Source organism: Euprymna scolopes, chromosome 43 (genome assembly GCF_053919585.1).
Source record: "Euprymna scolopes isolate OS-2025 chromosome 43, ASM5391958v1, whole genome shotgun sequence".
In the NCBI taxonomy this organism is placed as follows: domain Eukaryota; kingdom Metazoa; phylum Mollusca; class Cephalopoda; order Sepiida; family Sepiolidae; genus Euprymna; species Euprymna scolopes.
Window position 1 is genome coordinate 48,992,320 of NC_136524.1, and position 24,716 is coordinate 49,017,035.

At 34.0% G+C, this 24,716-nt stretch overlaps 2 protein-coding genes across 2 annotated transcripts in view; one reads left to right on the top strand and one right to left on the bottom strand.

Moving 5' to 3' along the window:
* Positions 1-21,833, bottom strand: part of LOC145268334 (ankyrin repeat domain-containing protein 27-like) — a 93,460-nt gene extending 71,627 nt beyond the window's left edge. The window contains exons 1-2 of the mRNA XM_080123828.1: positions 21,706-21,833; positions 1,081-1,186 (exon numbers count right to left, since the gene is read on the bottom strand). Coding sequence (XP_079979954.1) covers positions 1,081-1,186; positions 21,706-21,762 — 163 coding nt within the window. The 5' untranslated portion in view covers positions 21,763-21,833. The remainder of the gene's footprint in view (positions 1-1,080; positions 1,187-21,705) is intronic.
* A 114-nt stretch (positions 21,834-21,947) lies between these two features.
* The window catches only part of LOC145268333 (E3 ubiquitin-protein ligase Bre1-like), a 64,483-nt gene continuing 61,714 nt past the window's right edge, over positions 21,948-24,716 (top strand). The window contains exon 1 of the mRNA XM_080123825.1: positions 21,948-22,041. The gene's annotated coding sequence lies outside the window, so the exon portion shown is untranslated. The remainder of the gene's footprint in view (positions 22,042-24,716) is intronic.

A 24,716-nucleotide genomic window follows, 5' to 3' on the forward strand; every position in this document is an offset into this window, starting at 1 on the left:
CGCTTTTATATTTATAGATATGTTTTCCATCACAAATATATGTAATTTAATCTCATTGAGTTAAAAAACTGATTTAAATATAAATATACAATATGTAACTATAATCATATTTATAACCATATTTACTGGTTTTAGTAGCGTTCCTGTGGATTCTGACAATTTTTTTTTTTCAAGCCTTACTTAAAAAATATTTTCTCATTAAGGAGGAGGGGAGAAGTAGAAACTTGTTTTAGTAGTGCCTCCTTAATTCCTTAATTTTAATTACTACTTGCATTAGTGCTCTGGAGGCTTCCTTAGTTTTATGTTTTTCACTCATCACTTAAAAAAATGTTTTCTCAAAACAATAAAAGACAATATAATCTCAAAATCACTTTTTATTTTGAACATTTTTTATCTTACCCTTTAAGGGACTAGTACTAAATAAAAATTCAATTTTAAGTGACACTGTTATGGATGTTGAAGGTTTAATCTTTAGCATAGGCGATACTCAGAATACAATTTTGAATTACTTAAGACTTCTACTTGATCATGGCTGATAAAACAAGAGGATGCTACCTCTGTGGATTAAATAAAAGGTTCCTTTTAAATTCTGTACAAATTTCCAAGTTCAACAGAAAGATTCTCCGAGTTTGACAAAATACATGTGAAGAAGGTCGAAGATTACATCAACCGAAACGTTGTGAACTTAACACTCAAGATGAGAACAGTAGTCTGAAGAATCCAAATAATATGAATAATCAATCATTATCTGAAAAATTTTAGAAACATACAATTTTCTTTATTTTTGTTTTTAAATACAGGGGGAATTCTTGACAAAAACCAAACTTTGTCAAATTTTTTCCAGTTGTAAACCCCTTTCTTTTACAAATCAACTAAGACTTCTATCCAGTCATGCACGCCCCCTCTCCTAGTGTTAGGAAGTGGAGGAGAAATGAGAAAAGGAAATATGACAAAAAGAAAAGAGGAAATAGGTTTATCAGTAGAACAATGGAGAGAAAGTTGTTCACTGACATAGACAAAAGGAAGCTGAAATGTTAATCAAGGTGTGCAATATTAGTGGAAAGTAAATAATGGACTTACTTATAAGTTTTGTACTGATACTAACTCCATTTAATGAGGTTGTGACTGGGACACATATAAGGTGACAATTTTCTTGAGCATTTTCAAAATATTTTAAATGGCTTGTCTGTAAAAAAAAAAAAAAAGAAAGAAAAATGAAAAAAAGTGATATACTATTACACTTAAAAAAGTACATATAGAAACAGTAAAAGAACCCCACCCCCCCAAAAAAAGACGATACTCAATGAAGTTAATATGTATGGATTTAGTCTTTGTCATCTAACACATGCCAGCATATAAAATGGACGTTAAGCCGAACATGATATATGGCTACTTTATGATGTATGCATTAGTGATGGGACGATTCCACTATTCACCCCCCCCCCCATTCCGATACAATTACCAATTCCGTACTAAATTCCCAGTTCTGATACAATTACCAATTCCGATTCTTTATCAATTTCTAAATATTTAACTTAAAAATATACTTTTGGGGGAAGATCTATCGATTTTAGCTTCACTGGTGGTTTAAAATCAATAAATATTTATTATTGTATCATTATTACCAATAATGGAAGATTTTGTTTTAAACAAAATCAAATTAAAAAAGACAATTAAAAGAATCGTTTTGGCATCGGAAAATTGGTACAGATTTTTCCGATTCCGATATTGTCAAATATTCCGATTTTTCCGATTGGCGATTCTGATTACTCATCCCAACACTAGTATGTACCCTGTCGCAGAATGAAGATGTCATATTTCAAAAATTATGTAAATTAATCAAATAGTTTTTTTTAAACTAAGGGAATCAAATTTTATTACGAAGCGAGATGTTATTTTTTGATCCGCCATCTTTTATAAACGCTTTAGAAATAAGGGGGAAACAATTTAATTTAGACTATCAAGATCAAAATCAACCTTGTAATAGATACAATTTACTATTTAAAGTCACTAAAAATCATAAAATTTGATTTTATTAGTTAAAAATAAAACCACTTCATCAATCAAACGCTAACGTCTATATCTTAATTTTGTTTATCAGTTCATATCAGTTCATCTTGATCTCTCGACCTGGTCTAAATCTCAATATGACTTCCAATGTCTCCGACTCGCAGCTTTCATCAACTATATCCAATCCAAAGTTCAAAATAGACATCATAACCTAGTGGGTGATGCTCTTTCTCTTCCCTGCAACCTCGTTCCTACAGAAGAGACGTTGCGAGCCTGTCTCTGCTTTATCGTGATTTTCATGGCAAGTGCTCAACTGAGCTCCAATCTATAGTTCCCCTTTGTCGGACTTTCACAAAAAACACTAGTCTAGCTGAAACCACTGTCAATAATTTCCCCGACTCTTTATCTGTGCATAAACCTAAATGTAGATTCCATGAACAAAGCTTCATTTTTAAAACTGCACGCCTATGGAACTCTCTTCCGTTTTCTGCTTTCCAACTGATTACAATATGGTCATGGAATGCTTTCCAACTGATTACAATATGGTCATCTTCAAATCCAGCATGATCAAGTTCTTGATGAGCCGTCCTTTTAAGTAATCTAATTTACCAAATTTCCACAGCTAAGGATTACTTTGTTATTTTCCCATTGACTTCTGTACACTCATTAACACTTATTCTTGAATGGCCTCCAGGCCTTGATAAGTGGTGACACCTTTGTAAAAAAAAAAAAAAAAATTGGCAACTGTTCTCAACATTGACATAAAGACTGTTGCAAAATTTATGGTCATACGTAGTGGTCTCCATCAATTTGCTGTTTTTTTTCTGTTATTTCCCTGATGCTGACTCAAATTATGTGTGTGTGTATGTATAGAAAGAGGAATGGGTTGAACAAAAAAAAGAGAGGGGTTAGGGAGAGGAGAAAGAGAGAAGGATAGAAGTTATGTTACACTTTTGCTCCAAGCAATGTCGTATAGTTCTACTAGTTTATTGGCATTATTGTAATTAGCACCTTATGCTAGCCCTGCCCCCTCCATAAAAATGATATTCTACATTTTTAGGTGATTATGTGTGAACAAATTTAAAAACTATAGGAAACTAAAAGCAAAACAGATAGAATTTAGAGTGGGAGATCAGTTTCAGCTATATATTTACTTTCTGACCAGATAGAACATTAGTTTTAATTAAATCTTAGATGTAAACATTTTCTTGTTTTGTTTATCTTTTTTTCTGTGCATATGCCTGTGTGAGGGGGGGGGGTATTGGCACCCGACTTCTGATTACTGGTAGGGTTAGAAAAGATTTTTTATTTTCATTCAATTTTTGATGTTATTTCTTAGAACTCATAAAACAAAACAAAAAAAAAGTTATGTTCTTAAAACGCTAGAAAGTTAGAAAATAGCTCAGAAATGAGTGAATTTATTAAATTTATGTGAAAATGATCCTTCATTCTAAAATATTTTTTTTTGTTTCCTCCAAATTTTTTCAGGGTATTCAGATGTAATCACCTTAAAAAAAAAAAAAGAAAAAAAAGTAGAATTTTGTTTTTTTTGAAAAAGGGAAATAGTTGTGGTTCAACAAATGTATAAATTTTCTAGATTTTATTTTGGATATAAAAAAATCATATCATCAGACCATAAAAAATGTTTGCCATAGTCATGGGTTGGGAGGTGGGACAAGCTTAAAAAAAGAAAAAAAATGTGAATAGTAGTATGCTTTATTCATCGTTCTAAAAATTTATTTCAATTCTCACCTATTTTGTTTGGTTTTCACCTTGATGGTGGATAAAAATAGTATTTCTCGTCTTGAAACAGAATGCTTTCTTTTTTGTTTTTTGTTGTTTATTGAAGTAGTTAACTCCCAAAATGGATGCTGAATTTTATTGATTAGTTTTGTCTGATTTACAAAGCAATGACAGGGGAAATTAATCCAATGCTGTTTTGCAGATTTCGTTTTTTGGGTTTTTTTTTTTTTTTGCAAATACTAATTTCTTTTCTGATTTTTGTAAATTAAATTGTATTTTATAAACTTAACTTCTCCGATAATATTCTGCATTAGATACGTCATTATTATACTTATTTTGTAACTTCATTTTTGATTAGTAAATATTGGTTCTTATTTAGAATTCAACCTAATTAAATTCGAAAATACAAATTCTGTACATCTTTATGGTGGAAGAAAAAGGTCATATTCCATGTAAATTGATCAAGAAAAACATTTTTTAAATAATTTAAAGAGCTATTAATATGAAATGGGTAGCATTACAAGGCTGATCGGTTATCTCCAAATTCAGTGTTCAGAAGAATTAAGCTACCGGAAGTGGATATGGTTGATTACAGAACGGAACAGAGGCCTGACACAAAATGCGCAACCATATATTTATTTATAAAAATTACTTTAGTTTTAACACTGCTTGTGTTATCATGAAAAAAAAACAAACAAAAAAAAAAACACTTGTATTCTCAAATAATAAAACAAAGCTTACATTTCTATAAATAAAGTCTTTTTGAAATAATATATTAAATATTTTTGCATTTATTGCGTTATTACTTTTATAATAATAATAATAATATAAAATTAATAATAATATAAAAATAGTTATTATTATTATTGTTATTAAATTATTATATAAAATACAAAGGCAAAAAAAAAAAAAATTAAAGCCGCTTTTAGGACTGCCAGCAACTACTATAAGAGAGTAATAAAGAATGTGAGAGAGTTGTATGCTCAGTCCGTTAAGTCCAAAGTAGCTGAGTGGCGTCTTGGTTCCTACAAGTTTTGGCAAATAAAAAACAGAATCCTGAACAGAAGTGTATGCTCCATCCCAATCATCATCAATGAACCTGAGATAATCTCGTCAGCATCAAACAAAGCCAAACTCTTTGCCAAGAACTTTGCAGCTAATTCTACCCTATGCGATCAAGGCTGCCAACTCCTCGTATTTCCTCCTGTATCTGAAAACACACTATGCAACATACAAATATTTGTTCGTGATGTTGGCAAGCTAATCAAAAACCTTGATTCCAGTAAAGCGACTGGCCCTGACAGCATTCTTATTATAGTGCTGAAAAAGCTTCAACCAGAACTAGCTCCCATATTTACAAAGCAGTTTAAGTGTTGTCTTAAGGAGAATTGCTTCCCAACATCCTGGAAAACCTGAGCAGTATGTTCCGTATTTAAGAATTCTGGTGATTGGTCATCTCTCTCTCAGTACAGATCAATAAGTATCTTGTATGTCATGAGAAAGTTGCTGGAATCTGTTATAAATAGAGTAGTCAACCACCTCAGCAAATATAACCTTCTAAGTGACATGCAATATGGATTTCATTCTGCTAAATCTACAGCAGATGTGCTAACAGTTATATCTCATAGGATTACAGAATCTCTTGACCGTGGCTTCCTGTCTAAGGCAATTGCTCTTGATATATTAAAGGCCTTTAATAGGGTATGGCATAAGGGTTTACTTCACAAGATCTCTAGCTATGGTGTAGCTGGAAATGTCTTCTCAATTATTAAATCATTTCTGTCTCATAGGTTCATAAGAGTAGTAGTTGATGGGAAAAAATCAGAAGCTCATAGTGTTAATACTGGAATCCCTCAGGGGTTCATCCTGGGCCCAACTCTCTTCCTGATCTACATCAATAATCTCCCAAATCACATTCTAAGATCATTCGTAGACATTTATGCTGATGACACTACCATTTATGGTAGCACATCAAAGACTGTAAACAACTAAGTTCTCTCCAATTTTCTCTCTGATCTTGGGCAAGTAGTAAAATGGGGAAAGAGGTGGCTGGTTACTTTTAATGCATCTAAAACCAACCAAGCTTCTAGCTTTCTATCATCAACGCTCTGATCTCTATCTGGCAGCAATCGAACTGAATGGCTCTCATTTTGGGGAGGCTCCATGTTTTGACAAGCTTCTAGATTTGACTTTTACTCATGATCTGAGATAGAACACGTATATCAAATCCGTTGCCAATGCTGCTGGAAAAAATGGTGGAATCCTTCTACCACTCCAGTAGATATCTCACTGCTGATTTAATTCTCTACCTATGTAAGAGGTAGGTACACTCATCTGAGCTACAATCTATGGTCCCCCCCTGTCTTGAATTTCATGAAACATAAGAATAAGTGAAGTAAATATTTTTAAATATTAAATAAAAATTAAATATAATATTAAAAAAAAACAGTTAAAACTTGAAAAAAACAACGAAAAAAAAAAAAGTACAAAAATCTAATGTAAGGCAAACGAACGATGTTAAATGCAAAAATCGGAAAAACAAAAAAGAAAACAGAAAAACGAACGTTAAAACTTCTTTAAAAAATCTGAAAAATAACCCCCCCCCCAAAATAAAACATGAAAACTGGCTTAAATAACCCTGTTTCAATATTAAAATTTAAAAAAAAAGCAAAAAAGCGGGGGGTACCCGGCGTTGCCTGGGTGTTTTTGGGTGTGTGTGTGATCGGGCGGTGGTGTTAATGAAAACCTAAGAATAAGAGAAGTAAAAAAAAACTAACGCGAAACAGAAAAACGAACGTTACGTGAAAAATGGCTTAAATAACACTGCTTCAATATTAAAATTTTTAAAAAATCGACAAAGAAAAAAGATATCTCACACCACGATTCCAACCCAAAACCTTTAGATAATGAGGCCACGCTCTAAGCAACTGAGCTAAGACGACGTCGACGGAATTGTGTCGCTTTTTCAAAAACTAAAATCAGGTTACAACGTCGTTTGTGCATGCGTAGAACCAAACTCGTCATGAGAGGACGTTTTTTTAACGAACGTTAAAACTAAAAACCAAAAAAAAAAAAAAACACATGAAAAATGGCTTAAATAAGCATGTTTCGATATTAAAATTTAAAAAATTGGTGGCCACCCGGGTGTTTTTAGGTGTGTGTGGTTGGTCGGGGGTGGAGGTGTTAACGAAAACCTAAGAATAAGCAAAGTAAAAAAAAAAAGAAAACCCAGAAAAATGAACGTTACGTGAAAAATGGCTTAAATAACACTGCTTCAATATTAAAATTAAAAAAAAAAAAAATCGAAAAAAAAAAAAATCCCACACTCGAACCCAAAACGTTTAAATAATGAACCAACGCTCTAACCAACTGAGCTAACACGACGTACATGAAATTTAGTCAGTTCTTCAACTATTTAAACTAAATCAGGTCATGACGTCATCTGACGCATGCGTAGAACCGATCTTGTCATGAGAGGACGGTTTTTGTTGACACCCCCCCCCCTGTAGAAAATTGTTGATTTCAGGGTGAAAAAATTAACGTTTTTGGCCAATTTTTCGATATTTTTCGGGCGAAGGATGGAGCTTCAATGTGATACCAAGTTTGTTAATTTTTGTTCTGTCGAAAGTTTTTAGCGGATACACAAACACACATACATTTTTTTTTTATTACATTTTCACCCCAAACAAGGCAAATTGCCACTTTGGTGTAGGGGGCTACTATCAGGGGCAACAACTACTGGGGTACTATGTAGGGATTTGGGCAGCAAGGTGTCGGTTCACGTTACACTTGAACTTCTGCACGTCAGTACTGTTGGGGAAGCAGGGACCTGGAATGGAATTCCAGAGTCTTGCGGTTCTGGGGAAGAAACTATTGGAGTAAAAAGATCTTTTACATCTAGGGACCTCTACAGTGTGGGGGTGGGATCTAGTAGCCTGTCGGGTTTGTCGAGGGTGCTCGCGTCGTGGGGGCACAAGTGATTGCAGTTCATCAGAGCATTCACCACTAAAATACTTGTAGAACAGGCAGAGGGATGCAACATTTCGTCGATGGGACAGAGGCTGAAGCTTAGATGCCAGTTCAGGGCCTATCAGATTTGCGACTCTCTTTTGAACCTTGTCAAGGAGCGAGAGACTAGTAGCAGATGCACCAGCCCAGATGTGGCAGCAATACTCCATACATGGGCGAATGGTGGCCTTATAGAGGTACAGGATACTTACATACACACATTTTCGCTTTTATATATATAGACTAGCGTTGCCCGAGTGTTTGTAGGTGTGTGTGGTTGTTAATGAAAAGCTAAGAATAAGCGAAGTAAAAAAAGGAAACAAAAATAAAGCGGGGGGGGGGGGTAATCAAAACATCAAAAACAAAACACAATAAAAACTAATGTAAGGCAAATGAACGATGTTAAATGTAAAAATCGAAAAAACAAAAACAAAAAGAAAACAGAAAAACGAACGTTAAAAAAAAAAAAAACATGTGAAAAATGGCTTAAATAAGCCGGTTTCGATATTAAAATTTAAAAAATCGGTGGGTACCCGGGTGTTTTTGGATGTGTGGTCGGAGGCGTTAATGAAAACCGAAGAATAAGCAAAGTAAAAAAAAAACAACAGAAAAACGAACGTTACGTGAAAAATGGCTTAAATAACACTGGTTCGATATTTAAATTTAAATTTAAAAAATCGGAAAAAAAAAAAAAAGAAGACATCTCACACCACGATTCGAACCCAAAACGTTTAGATAATGAACCAACGTTCTAACCAACTGAGCTAATGAGCTAACACGACGTACATGAAATTTAGTCAGTTCTTCAACTATTTTTTTTTTTTTTTTTTTTTTATTTACAAAGGCATCACCACATTATCAAGGCCCAGAGGCCACTCAAGGATAAGGGTTAAAGAGTGTACAGTAGAAATTGGTCAATATAGTAATCATTAGTAATGAAAATTTGGTAAATTTAATAACTTATATGGAACGGCTCATCAAGAACTTATTTAGTTTAGACTTGAACACAACCATATTGTAGTCAGCCGGAAAGCAGGAAAACGGAAGACAATTCCACAGGCGTACAGTTCTAAGAAAGAAGCTTTGTTCATGGAATCTACGTTTAGGTTTAGGCACAGATAAAGAGTGGGGGAAATTATTGATAGTGTTTACAGCTAGACGAGTGTTTCTTGTGAAAGTTTGGCGAGGGGGGACCATAGATTGAAGCTCAGTTGAACACTTTCCATGAAAATAACGATACATCAGAGACAAACTCGCAACATCTCTTCTGTGAGATAGAGGTTGCAAGGAGGAGAAAAGGACATCTCCTACGAGGCTACAAAGTCTATTTTGAACTCTATCAAGGCAGGACAAGTCCTTTCTAGCAGCTCCTGCCCAGATGTGGCAACAGTATTCCATCCTTGGACGTACCTGGCTCTTATATAGGTAGAGAATAGCATCAGCAGTGAGATATCTACTGGATCGATAGAAAGATCCCACCATTTTTCCAGCGGCCTTGGCAACAGATTTGATATACGTGTTCCATTTAAGATCAGGAGTAATGGTCAAGCCCAGAAGCTTGTCAAAACTTGAGGCCTCCTGAAGACGAGAGCCATTCATTTCAATTGATGACAAATGTGAATTAGAATGTTGATGATGTAAAGAGAGAAGCTTGGTTTTAGATGCATTAAAAGTAACCAGCCACTCCTTTCCCCATTGTACTACGTGCTCAAGATCAGAGGAGAGAGAATTGGAGAGAACTTAAACTAAATCAGGTCATGACGTCATCTGACGCATGCGTAGAACCGGTCGTCGTCATGAGAGGACGGTTTTTGTTGACCTCCCTCCCCTGTAGAAAATTGTTGATTTCAGGATGAAAAAATTAACGTTTTTGGCCAATTTTTCGATATTTTTCGGGCGAAGGATGGAGCTTCAATATGATACTCAGTTTGTGAATTTTTGTTCTGCCTGTCAAAAGTTTTTAGTGGACACACAAACACACCTACATACATACACACACACATTTTCACTTTTATATATATAGATAATACAAGAAAACTTCCTTTGTTTGTTTTGTGATAACACCAGAAGTGTTAAAACTGAAGTAATTTTTTTAAATAAATATATGGTTGTGCTTTTCGTGTCAGGCTTCCGTTCCGTCTCATAATCCACCGTATCTACTTCTAGTTGCTTGATTTTTCCAAGCACTGATCTGGGAGATAACCGGCTGATCTTTTTTGAGAAGTTTGTATTATGTACTTATCTGCCCTTTTTTTTTTTATTATGGCGACACAGAACTGTCCCTTTTAACTTACACATAAAATTTTATTTTTTTATGTAAAAATAAAACTACTTGATCAATTTACATAGTTTTTGGAATATGAAATCTTTGTTCCATAATGGATACATACAAAGATTTTTCTGTATTTTTGTTTTTATAATTAGGTTGAATTCTAAATAAGTACATAAATATTGCTTGATTTTATTATTCGTTTCTTACAAACCTCAAACAGTAAGCCATAAATGGTAAAACTTGAGGAGAATGCTCTGTTTTACGGTTGTTATAAAAAAATGGAACGGAAATTTAAAAACAGCATTCTATGCTAGTTTTACCTACTTCTTATATGAAATAAAAAAAAAAAAACAATTTTAGTAACAAAAACGAAATAATTTAATTTTTAAATGAAAAAATCCAATCTGGTATACTTTTTTGGTATTTTTTTTTTTACTTAATTCCAACTCACCCTATGCATCGAAAATGTCGATTATGACAGGTTTTCGAGTATGCTTACAACGAATAAACACCCCAACCTCCCCATGTTAAGAACAGCTTTCCGAATTTGGTACTTTGAACATTTGACTGTTTCGGACAATACTCCATGTTTAATGAGAAACCTCCTACTTAAATGTTCTTGTCCACAAATTTTACTATTGCATAAAAATTCTTATATTTGCAACTTGTGCACATATCGGTGATCATGCTATCCATTTTTTAAACTTCATTTTTATTATTTTATCAATTTCTTTCGATTTTTTTAGGCCATGTGCAATTAAAAAAAAAAATGATTAAAACGGAACAAAATTTAAATTTCCGTTCCATTTTTAAAACAACCATAAAACAGAGCGTTCACAAGTTTTATAGTTTATTGCTTACTGTTTGAGACACCCCTGCCAGGGAATGCCGACAGTGCTGCACAGGCAATTTAAAAAAAATACTATTAAACTAATAGTCCAGTGTGCTTCTACTTTACAGGCACTGGCTTTGACCATGGCTGTTGTAAATAGAATCACTAATTTATGGTGGTGACAACTTGACTCTCCTCCAGCTTTCGACCTTGTGTTACAGTTACATCTTCCTATGGTGGGAATGAACTAAATAAGGCTGTGTCTGAATATTTTATTGATCAAGATGATCGTCTAATTTATTTTAATTTGTGAAATTCCATTAAATATACAAATATTTTTTATATTTTTCTGCGCAAAAAATATGTGCTCTCGCACATACAATAAGCACCACTATTAATAGAAGGACTTACATTGCTTAATACCCGGAAAGCTATTTATTCGTGGAAAATTTAAATGCGATATTCGTTTTCAGCATACGCGAGAACCTCAAAAAGTAGTAATTTTAAAGGAAAATGCTAAGGTGGAAACCAAGTAACAATTTACCTACGATAGACTTTAGTTTACTAAAAACACAATAACAGTTGTTAACTTGTTCTACTCAATGAATTTTCTTAATTTTTGGATATATTACTATTTTCGTCATGGAAATTAAGTACATAATATTGTTTTTGCTTAAAACGACATATTAAAAAGAAACCGATCTGACGACTTAACAAGCACCAAATGTTCAAATAAAGACTGTTTGAATAAAACTTCTATTTTTATATTTATTTTAAACAAAAAGCTACATTATATAGTGTCGGTCATCCATAGCTTAAAATTTGTCTGACATCATTTCCGGCTGAATGGATTTGTAAACAAAAAGTGCGACTCTTAACGAAAGCTAAACATCTATAATCATGGTCCCTACATTCGTATCGTTTCCTTCATTCCCCCCAAAGATTGGTGCTCGCATATTAAAAATGCAGATTGACAAGTTAAAAATTTGGGTGCGTCTACGCTATTAGAACGAAATTTCAGAAATCGTAAAACTGAATTTTACATGAAAACAATGGTATCTACGCATTACTCATTTTTAAGATGATTATATTCAAAAATGACAAAAATCGATAAGGTAGAAAATTATTTATTAAAGAAAATAGAAAGTAGAATTTGAAGAAAACGATCGCATTTGCATATATAGGACACAAGAGAGTTCAAAGTGAGGTAATTTTCCGTTTCGATTTAAACAAAATGGCCGCCATTTTTCACCTGCTGACACGATTAGAGTTGTTTCTTTTTAATAATCCAGGTAATTTTGACTGCATAATTTGCAAGCTAACATTGTAATTTATTTGAATTGACAAAAAAAAAAAAAATCAGTATAAACCATTGCTTTTATCTGAAAACTTCATTTATCGACTACAAATTTCATTCTGATACTGTAGAAGCGCTAAAATTTGTTTTCAACCCCCCCATCATCCAATTTTTTTTTTTAGACAATTACGAATGAACACCCTGAAAAATTCGCCAGAAAGAAAAAGCAATTATTTTAGAATAGTTACATCGCCTGAGGTGCCCCCAACAAGGAATGCCGACGAGGCTGCTCAGACAATTTTTCCTTTCTCTAGGACGCTGACTTTTCTAATCCCCATCCCCGACCCTTGCATCACATCATCTAGGCGTGGAATAAACTCTACAAATTTATCACGTGTACTTTAATAAAACTACATAACAAAACTAAAACAACAAAAAAATAAACGGATAAGTCTTACAATGAACAATAGGCATCACCAACGCGCGTTACAGATTTAATGCCCCTATATGTAACTGTAATTTAATTTATAACTTTTTTACCATTTAAAATTTACTACTAAAATTAAAAAAAAAATTTTTTACAGCATACAAAAATAATCAAAATCTGAGACTAAAATCGTGTTTACATTATTGACGCCTTACACGACGTTCATACGTAGTGATGTTTTTGAAGCCGTAAACACACCCATATTTTAAAAATCTAGCAAAAATCATGTGGTGAAACTTTCGATATTTATTCATTAATTAATAAACTGACATAAAAGTAGGTTTCGTTAAATATGAGAGGAAATATATATATATATATATATATATATATATATATATATATATATATATATATATATATATATATCTTTGTTTAAACTTAATATTGCGTAATATTTGAAAAATAATTATTTTTTAGAATTCTGCGTTTTTGTTGTAATTCAAATAATCATATTAACAAGAAAAAACAATTAAGAAAATTTTTTTTATAACATAAAATTTATTTTATGTCCAATTTTATTTACAACTTTAAGGTAAGTGAAATAAATAACGGGATTTTATATAAATATTTCTAATTATTTCATCCTTTCAGCTTTAAAAAATGTTGACATTTTTATGGACCTACATTTATTTTGTTTAGTTTTCATAACATGAAATAGTTTAGAACACCTAAAAAAAGTATTTCCTCTAATATGTTTAACGAACGTACTTATTTAATAATGAATATCAAAAATTTCGTGAAAATATGCCTATTATTTGACTTTTGCTAGATTTTTAAACATGAATATGTCTACAGCTTAAAAACATCACTACATAAAAACATTGTTTTAAAGTGTCGATAATGTAAACACGATTTTTGTCTTGAATTTTCATTATTTTTGTATGCTGTAAAAATTTTTTTTTTAATTTAGCAGTTTATTTGAAGCTTTTTCTTTTAAATGGTAAAAAAAGTTAGAATGATGATATTAAATTAAATTCCAGCTACATTGTGTTACATACATGGTGGGGGGGGGGCTAAAACCGTGGCGCATGTTGGAGGTACCCATAAGATACTGTCCTACCTACCTGAATAATTTTTGTGGTTTAACTTATTTTTAAAGTGTTTAAATTTGAAAAGCAAAGAGTGATGAGCAGTTAAGTTAACGAAAAACAAAGATGGCAACAAATCAAGTTTTATAAGGAAGTGATACGGTTGTGTTTTGATCTGCCGTGCTTAATAACTCAATTCAAACTACTGAGATCAAAAGCAGCTTGTAGGGGGAAGATGGATCGACCAGTCTGAATTTATGAAGTCAAGAATGTGGGTCAAAACATCTTCTCTAACAAGCAAAAAAAAAAAATATATATATATATATATATATATACATATCAACAAACAGGTGCATGCATACAGCAGATTTCACCAACATAAGTCCAGTTCAAACAGACAGAAGTATATAGAAGCTAGAAATAACTGTAAGAAAGAAATAGCGACAGCTAAGAGAGAATTTACTGAAATCACCCAAAAATGTATCAAAGCACAGAAATTAGGAACCCGTGACTTCTGGAAAATCTACAACAGTGTAGTAAATGATAGGCAATCAACAATTCCCCCACTATCCAACAATCATGAGGTTGTTTGCTCAGTAACCGAGAAGGCTAACATGCTTGCCAGTTGGTTTGCCTCCAACTCCACACTGGACCCTGCTAACCACCCCCTCCCTGGCTTTCCTTTGCAGACAGACATCACGCTAGACGATCTGAAAATCGCCCCTTCTCAGGTGCATGATATCATAAAAAATCTTGACACTTCAAAAGCATGCGGACCGGATCTCATCCCGGCTGTGCTATTAAAAAAGTGCTCCGCTGAAGTAGCTCCATTTCTCTCCAAACTTTACAACAAATGCCTTAACGAATCTTGCTTTCCTGCCTGCTGGAAAACTGCTTCTGTGGTACCAGTTATCAAGAATTCTGGCAAAAGAACTGACCCAGTAAATTATCGCCCCATTAGCCTCCTAATAATATTTGAGTCCATAATTAACCAAGCTTGGTCCATCACCTTACAGATACTAAAGTTCTGACCGACCAACAATATAGATTTAGGCAAGCCTGTTCCACAGCAGACATCCTCACTGTAATCTCTGAGTGTATATGCCATTCACTTGACAAAGCAGGGGAGGTTAGAGCGGTAGCTCCTGATATATCTAAGGCTTTTGACAGGGTATGGGATGAAGGTCTTCTCAGGAAAATCAGATCATACGGTATCACTGGTAGAATACTTAACATCATTAAATCCTCCATAGAGGAGAGAAAAATCCAGGTTGTCCTTGATGGTCATACATCTGAACAATATGATATAAATGCGGGAGTGCCTCAGGGGTCTATCCTTGAACCTCTATTATTCCTAATATTCATAAATGACCTCCCTGACAAAATTGTCTGTGAGATGGGTATATATGCTGATGACACCATGCTCTATAAAAGACACGACAGGAAAAAAAAAATGAACACATATCTAAAGAAATGGCAGAAACACTAGAGGATGACCTCCAATCTGTAGTGGAATGGGGACAAAAATGGATGGTCACATTCAATGCTGCCAAGACTAAACTTGTTTCCTTCAATAACTACAAGAAACCTTCTCTACCACCAATAGCAATGACCAAAGACTCTTTATCTGAAAGTATATCTTTTAAACTCCTTGGCCTAACGTTCACAGGAAACATGAGTTGATAAAATTACATTGAGAGCATTGCCAGGACCGCTGCGAAAAAGGCAGGTTCTCTCTACCGTACTAGAAAGCTACTAACGCTCGAAAGTATCCTGTACCCCTATAAGGCCACCATTCGCCCATGTATGGAGTGTTGTTGTCATATTTGGGCTGGTGCATCTGCTATTAGTCTCTCACTCCTAGACAAGGTTCAAAAGAGAGTCGCCAACCTAATAGGTCCTGAACTGTCATCTAAGCTTCAGCCTCTGTCTCAGCGACAAAACGTAGCACCCTCTGCCTGTTCTACAAGTACTTTAACAGTGAATGCTCCGACGAACTGCAAGCACTTGTACCCCCCTTGACCTAAATACCCCCCGACAAACAGCAAAATCCCACCTCTTCACAGTTGAGATCCCTAGATGTAAGAGAGCCTTCTACTCCAATAGTTTCTTCCCCAGAACCGCTAGACTTTGGAATTCCCTTCCAGGTTCCTGCTTCCCCAACTGTACCGACATGCAAAGTTCAAGTTATATATGAACAGACATCTTGCTGCTCAACTCCCCACATAGTACCCCTGTAGCTTATGTCCCTGATAGTAGCCCCCTACATCAAAGTGGCAATGTGCCTTGTTTGGGGTAGAAAAAAAAAAAAGAAAAAGAAAAAAGGTACAACTCTGGTACAATTACAAATGTTTAAAATACAATTTTTATTAACCAGAAGAAAATCATTTTTTAAGGGGATGCAAGAGGTGTAAGTCAGAGTTCTTCTGGAATGTGCTCTGTCTCCCCATGTACAGGAAATTAAAAAGATTGGAATCCGTTAATGATACGGTGAAATGGGTATTTTTTATAAGGCAAAAATTTGGGAACATCCTTCAAGTGGGAAAAGAATATTAATTGTGAATGATTGTATTTTTTTATATTTTTTTTATTACATTTTCACTCCAAACAAGGCAAATTGCCACTTTGGTGTAGGGGGCTACTATCAGGGGCAACAACTACTGGGGTACTATGTAGGGATTTTGGCATTGTCGGTTCACGTTACACTTGAACTTCTGCACGTCAGTACTGTTGGGGAAGCAGGGATCTGGAACGGAATTCCAAAGTCTAGCGGTTCTGGGGAAGAAACTATTGGAGTAGAAAGATCTTTTACATCTAGGGATCTCTACAGTGTGGGGGTGGGATTTAGCAGCCTGTCGGGTTTATCAAGGGTGCTCATGTTGTGGGGGCACAAGTGATTGCAGTTCGTTAGAGCATTCACCACTACAATGCTTGTAGAACAGGCAGAGGGATGCAACATTTCATCGATGGGACAGAGGCTGAAGCTTAGATGCCAGTCCAGGGCCTATCAGGTTTGTGACTCTCTTTTGAACCTTGTCAAGGAGCGAGAGACTAGTAGCAGATGCACCAGCCCAAATGTGACAGCAGTACTCCATACATGGACGAATGGTAGCCTTATAGAAGTACAGGATACTTTCAGGTGTTAGTAGTTGTCTAGCACAGTAGAGAGAGCCCACCTTTCTTGCAACGGCCCTGGCAATGCCTTCAATATAATTGTTCCAACTCATGTTTCCTATGAACATTAGGCCAAGGAGTTTGAAAGATGTACTCTCAGATAAAGAGTCGTTGGCCATTGCTATAGGTGGTAGAGAGGGTTTCTTGTAGTTATTGAATGAAACTAGTTTAGTCTTGGCAGCATTGAACGCGACCAACCACTTTTGTCCCCATTCCACCACAGATTGGAGGTCTTCCTCTAGTGTTTCTGCCATTTCTTTAGAAATGTGTTCATTCGTCTTCCTGTCGTGTCTGCCATAGAGTGTAGTGTCATTAGCATATATACCCATCTTAGAGGCAATTTTGTCGCGGAAGTCATTTATGAATATCAGGAACAATAGAGGTCCAAGGATAGAACCCTGGGGCACCCCCGCATTTATATCATATTGTTTAGATGTACGACCGTCGAGGACAACCTGGATTTTTCTCTTATCTAAGAAGGATTTAATTATGTTAAGTATTCTATCAGTATGATAGTTTTTAAGTGATTGAAGAAATCCTTCGAGACTGAGGAAAGTATCGTTAGTTTAATTTAAAGAAAACTTTTCAACCGTTGAATACTGTGGAGAAATAGTCTGTAAGCAATTCATTCATTCATTGTTCTTAGCGTTAGTTTCCTTAATGAGAAATGGAATGTTTTGTTAATTCGCAGTTTTTATCTGACACTTTAATCTGTGCTGATTTGGGTACTAACAGTTGAGTATGCATGCTGATAATTATTCAGCCTGCAGACGACATCGGGGAATCATTGCTGGGACTTACGGAACCGCTGTCTGAATTTGGTAGTTAGATTCCAGCAGCATTACAGGCAATGATGATAGTGTCTTGAGAGAACTCTATCTAGTCTCTGATATTCTTGGTGATGCTGTTTAAAAGACGGAGTCTGGTGTATATGATAACCATGGGCAGGGGTGATGGTTACTGTCAGAAATGCATTCTAGACTTGGTGCATTTTAATGTCTTTTGGGCAGAGTTAGAAGTTAGTGACATCACTGGCGTCTACGTGGTGAAATGAGAAAAAACACTTTAACCTGTTAAAATTTGGCGGGCTTGTATTTATATATGAGCTTTCTCAAATAGTTTAAACTGTTTGCTGTATTCATACGCAAAGAGATAAAAATGTAGTCCCATGAGTTTGTGTGTTAAGGTGATGCATTGCAACCAGGTTTCCTTGCGCGGTACAAGTTTGCATTGGTAATGGCTACAATTTACCATTAAAATCGTTTAAAAAAATGATTTTCTAAAAAAAGTTTTTAAAAAACTACTTGATCAATTTACGTGAATTTTAGAATACAACATTTTCGTTCCTTAACGAATACTTACCGAGATTCTTTCTGTATTTTTGTTTTATTTTTAATTAGCTTTAATTCTGAATAAGAACATAATTTTTACAAAATTTATAGTATTTATCCCCTCCACTTCCTCTCGTTGCACACTTGGCGTTTCCCAGGAATCAATGAGAACAACTGCGCACACTTATTTAAAGCTCTGAAATCTTTGCGTTTCCATCTGATTGTTTTCAATTTTCAAATTATAAAATGTTGACATATGTTTTGTCAAAACAGACGCCATTGGCTACCGATGTGTCACATGACTTGTGTTTATGTAAAACGCCAATTAAAAAATGCATCAAACTGAAATGCAATAAATGGACTAGCCTTAGTTTTTGTGTCTTGTTTCAATGTTGACTTATTTCTTGTTTTCTTTTTTAATGGCTTCGTTGTGTTATATTAAATATAAGCGTATGGTGGCAAGAAAGAAACAAGCAAGATAAATTTAATTTTAAGTGATTGATTATTCAATCATTTATTTTAAAGATAAACTAAAAAAAAATTTTTTTTAATAAAATAAAAGGTGTTTGTCATTTTAAAAATGGAGTCATCTCAGCTGTCTTGATGCTTTGTTTTGATTAGCAAAATATTGCAGTAGTCCTTGCTGATGGTAGTAGCAGTGTTTATAGTAACCGCATCTTGATGATTTGTTTTGATTTTTAAAATTGAAAAAAATTTGTTCAGTAGTCAAGCATGACATATAGCAGAAACTCTGGTACTTGTACAATTTAATCACGACATTAAAATTAAAAATATTGAAAAAAAAAAAAAAATTAAAAATATTGAAAAAAAAAAAAAAAGTTATATTGTATAAACCCGTTATGTAATGAAGTTCTCCGGAAAAAAATTTCACTTAATTTGATCAAGTAGCTTTTTTTTTTTTTTTTTTTTTTTTTTACAGAGGAAAATCAAATTTTAATGAGATTGATCTATCGTCACCATCTGACTGTTTACAGACACAAAGAGGTGGGGGTGGAGGGGGACGGTTAAACGAAAAAGAGATTAACAATGGACAAAATGGAAAAAAACGATTAAAAGAAAAAAACAAATAGAGAAACTCTGTAAAATAAGTGAAAAAAATCCCTAAAATATTAATCTAATTATCTCGTCAAATTTTGACATACTTTAAGCAGTGATTGGAGTTATCTCCCTCTGCCGCTCCCTTCTCCTAAGCGAAAAAAAAAAAAAAGATTGCCGCTACCTGATCGATTTCATTAAAATTTGATTCTCCTCAGTAAAAAAAAAAAAATACTTGATCAAATTAAGTGATTTCTTTTTGTATGAAAACTTTATTCCCTAACGAGTATGTACAATATAATTTTTTTTTCAATATTTTCATGTTTTAATGTCTTGATTAAACTGTACAAGTACCGAAATTCTTTGTGAGGTCCGAGTGGTTCTGGTGGAGATGCTAAGGATTGCCCCATGGTAACCGGTGGTGTTCCGGTGAAGATGCCGGAGATTGACCAGTGGTATTCCAATGAAGATGCTATGGATTGACCTGTAATTACCGATGGTGTTCCAGTGAAGATGCCAAGGACTGACCCGTGGTGAACAGTAGTGTTCTGATGGAGATGCCAGGGATTGACCTGTAGATACTGGTGGTGTTTTGGTGGAGATATCGAGGACTGACCGCTGGAAGTTTAGCGTTATCATGCTTGTGATTGTTGAGACCCGTAGCCAAATTGGTCAGGGTTGATTTTAGTTGCTCTCTTGTGCCTGATTGTAAACGGTGCCCGGCTCCTACGGCAACTACCTTCTGATTGGTTGATGTTGGATTTTGACAGCCAATCAAACTGCTAGAAATTAACCAATCAGAGTTGAGTATTTACATAAATGTGTACTGTTGTTCTTTGCTGCTGCTATTATCTCGCAGTTTTCATAGTTGGAGTAGCTCTTGCTGGTTTCTTCTTAATTTTGAATGGCGTTATTTATTAGCTTCGAGAAAACTTCATAAATCAGAATGAGATCTCGCATTAAACTTTGTAACAGTTACCAAGAATTTATCACAGTCAAATTTTCTTATGTAATGTTTGTTAAATTTATTAAAAAAAAAAAAAAAAGTAATCGCATCTTTTGTCCAAAAAAAAAAAAAAAAATAAAAAATATTTTTCCAATGGATTACTATCTTATATAAATCAGCTAGTGTTGCGGGGGCCGCCCCCGCCCCCGCCAATGTAAACACAGAATTTTTGTGAAATGTTAATCATTACTCTGCTCGATAAATTTCGGCACGTTACTTACGGAAAAACGGTTATGTTTTTGTAAACTGCTCATGAAAACTGAATTTTTTTAGATCAATTAAAAAGCATTAAAAACTACGTAACAAAAATGAACCACATTTGTTTTGAAAATGCCCGCTAAAAATTCCTCCGCAGTGTTACAAGTCATTTTACGCTCGTGCGCACGTGAACGCAAAACAGAATTACGTGACCAAATACAACGATGCGTTGTGATATTTATTTTTTACTTAGGGAAACTAATAAAACGCTGATTTAAAAAAAAAAAAAATGATTTCTCTTGGGTCTGTGCGCATGCGTAATCAGCCGACTTACGCCATTATAGCTGATTTTATAAAGAAAATAATCCATTGTAAAAATATTAATATCTCCGAAACTATTAACTTGCGACGGATACAGTTTTCAGATTCTTTTTTAGCACACCGAAATCTACAAAAATAATATATTTTTATTTACTAGTTCGATTTCACGCTTTTTGTAAAATAATACCGAAATGTGAAAACAAAAAATAAAATTTCACATAACACTTTCCTATATAATTTTAACGTAAAATGAGCACACTTTTTGGTTACTTAGCCTTCAACGAAAAAAAGATTTACATTTTTTTAGGGGTTGAGTCAAGTCGTAATAAAATATAAAAAAAATTCTATTGTACAATAGTAAAATAAGTGATATCGTTTAAATCTAGTCATAATATATTCAATACTTCTTTTCTTGAAACACGCAGAAAATTTATTTATGTAGCAAAAAAAGAAAAAAAGCTATTTAGCCCTCCTTAATTGGCATATTTTCTTTTTTTAGCCCTCGCACTGGAAAAAGTTGGCAACCTCTGTTTTAAACCAACGCACTTCAGATTAAAAAAACATTACGTACTTACTTGTCATGGCGAAATTAGTATAAATTACGAAAAGCGATGGTAAACAAATACTATACTTTGCCACTCGCCAATGAATATAATTCAAGCATTTAGGGCCCTGAGTGATGTTGGCCTACATAGTTATAGGGGTCTATCCTCAAAATCTTGGTAGGGGTTCGGGTTCCCGGTTCGTAAACAAACAGCAAAAAGAGATGGTAAAAAAAGTGACACTTGTTAATGCGAGATTTGTTACGAAAACAAAAGAAATAAAGCACATGACAAATTTTCTTTTTTTGAAATAAACTTATCACTTACACTTAAATCTTTCAGCAATTTTGCCTAAATATTTTTCTTTTACTTAATTCTTTTTTTTTATTTCCTTACTTACCTGAAGGGCATGATAAAATGGATTGATATCCAATTCGTCAATATCAGCGCTCATCATTTTTGACTGACTTCGATGATAAGATTTCCACGTTCATTAAAGTTTAGCCTCGATACCAAATGAAAAACTAATTGCTTAGACATTTTTTTTTTTTTTTATTTATGTTAAAATTTGGTATTATCAGAAGAAAATTTATTTATAACTGAAACGAAATTAATTTTAAGTATTCTATCATTTTTTTTTAAAATAAATAGAGGTAATGTTATTGTACTTATTTCCATTAGCTACTTAAATGTATTCGAGAGTATTTTTTAAAAGCAACATGGCGGCTCTACACAGGTAATTTGCGTTTTGGGCTCATAATGTTTGTTTAATTTTTAATAATTTTTTAACTATTTATGTTATTATTTTCTGCAATTATTTTTCATGGAACTGATCAAAGATAATATTTTGGGGAGACCGGGTTGCCTTGCTAACATTTTATCTACATTTAAAACTTACTTAAACAATTCTTATGCTTAACTTACATGTAATTTTTATTAGTTTTTTTTATATATATAAAATATAATTGATATATTTCTAAAAACTTTAATAGTTTTTAAAAATATTTTCATGTTTTATTTTTTTCTTTATATTGATTGAAATGTTTTTGTTTTTGTTTGATCTTTTGCAGTGATTCATAAATTCGGGTATCCTTCTTCCCAAATGTTTTTCTTTTCTCTTTAAAGAATTCTTTCTAACTTAATGTTTTTATTTTAATTAATGTTAATATTAATGCCGCTAATCCCCCCCCCCTCTTTTAATATGACATTGTTTTTATTTATTTTCATAAATTAAAGTATAAATATTTGTTTTGGTGATTAAAATTAATTTTGCAAACCAAATGCGCCCTGTTATAAGATTTCATTTTTTTTTGTTTTTTTTTTTTCAAATCTGTAATATATAATATATAAATATATATGACCCCACACTCGCCCTCTTAACAATTAAATTTTAAACATTTTCTATTCCTATATACCAGGAAGAAGTAATATTTTCGAATGCTACAGAATTCGAACTGAAACAAACCGACTTGTCCTAAAAATTGGGGTTAAAAAAATAATAAAGAAAATAGTTCGGTCCAAATACTGTTGAAATAGTGTGTGTGTGTATGTATATATATATATATATATATATATATATATATATATATATATATATATATATATGTATATAAGTTTGAATAACACCGAACGTAGTGTCATTATGAATTGTTGACAACAATTAATAATGGCACTACGTTCGGCGTTATTTAAATATATATATATATATATATATATATATATATATTTGTAGTCATCGACATACAGTCCTGTTTCGTTGTATCACAACTCATCAGTGCCGCTAGAGTCTAGCGGCGCTAGACTAGCATCTCTCCCAAGCCAAGGATTGAACCTAGAACCGTCGTGTTGACAGTAAGCAGTTCTCCCACTCGACCATGGAATCGACACCCGTAAATAACTCGTCCGAATGTCTATTTTTAAATGGACATATATATACGAGCAAACTGTTAATAAAACATGTTAAAAAAAACAAAAAAAAAACATTGAAATGAGTTAAAAACATATTTAATCTGAAAAGGAAACACTAGATAAGTGGATAGTCTTTAATCCGCGGAGTTTTGAAGAAATACTTTCCTTCTCATCAGAGGGTAGGAATTAGCAAAATGCGGGATCGGATTTTGCATGCAAAAGTATTTGATGTATGTATATACGTGTGTGTGTGTGGGTTCACATGATTTTTATATATACATTTTTTTTTTTTCCATTTTACCTCAGTCGAATTCATCAGAAATCCAGCGAGCCTCTTTCCTTCAGGGTCCCCTAGATTTCTGGTGATTTCTCTTAATTTAAGACGTGATCGATTGTTTCATTCGGGTTATCGTTTCCCTCCCAAACGCTGAGTGAGTTAGTAAAAAAAAAAGTGAAGAACATCAATTTTCACCCCCCCCCCCAATTCATTAGTTTTTTATGCTGTTTTGATTTTGGCAGCAATACATCTAGTCTGGAGTATCCAGCTAAGTGCTTTAACTTGAGCCGACATCACTTGGAGACGGAATGGTTAATTGTAGGTATAGACCGTTTCATACCCTCGAAAAAGTTCCAGCAAAAACCTAACAGCCAGCTATTGTTCTCTCCAGAATGTGCTGCTGCCATTGCGCACAGAAATCACTTTTTCCACTGCTTCCAACATAATAGATGTATGGAAACTAAAGCCGCTTTCAGGACTGCCAGTAACCATTGTAAGAAAGTAATAAAGAACGCAAGAGAGTTGTATGCTCAGTCTGTCAAGTCCAAAGTAGCTGAGCAGCGTCTTGGTTCCCACCAGTTTTGGCAAATAGCAAACAGAATCCTGAACAGAAGTGTGTGCTCTATCCCAACTATCATCAATGGACCTGAGGTAATCTCGTCAGCATCAGACAAAGCCAAACTCTTTGCCAAGAACTTTGCAGCTAATTCTATCCTTTGCGACCAAGGCCGCCAACTCCCAATATTCCCTCCTCTATCAGAAAACACACTATGTGATATACATATATCTGTACGTGATGTTGGCAAGCTAATTAAAAACCTTGATTCCAGTAAAGTAACCGGCCCTGATGGTATTCCAATTGTAGTACTCAAAAAATTTCAACCAGAACTAGCGTCCATACTTACAAAAGTCTTTAAACATTGTCTTAAGGAGAATTGCTTCCCATCACCCTGGAAAATCTCATCAGTATGCCCTGTATTTAAGAATTCAGGTGATCGCTCATCCCCCTCTCAGTACAGGCCAATAAGTCTCCTGTGCGTCATGAGTAAGTTGCTGGAATCTGTGTTAAATAGAGAAGTAATCAACTATCTCGGCAAAAATAACCTTCTTAGTGACACACAATATGGTTTCCGTTCTGCTAAATCTACAGCAGATGTGATTACAGTTATATTTCATAGGATTAGCGAATCTTTCGACGGAGGCAACCTTTCTAGGGCAATTGCTCT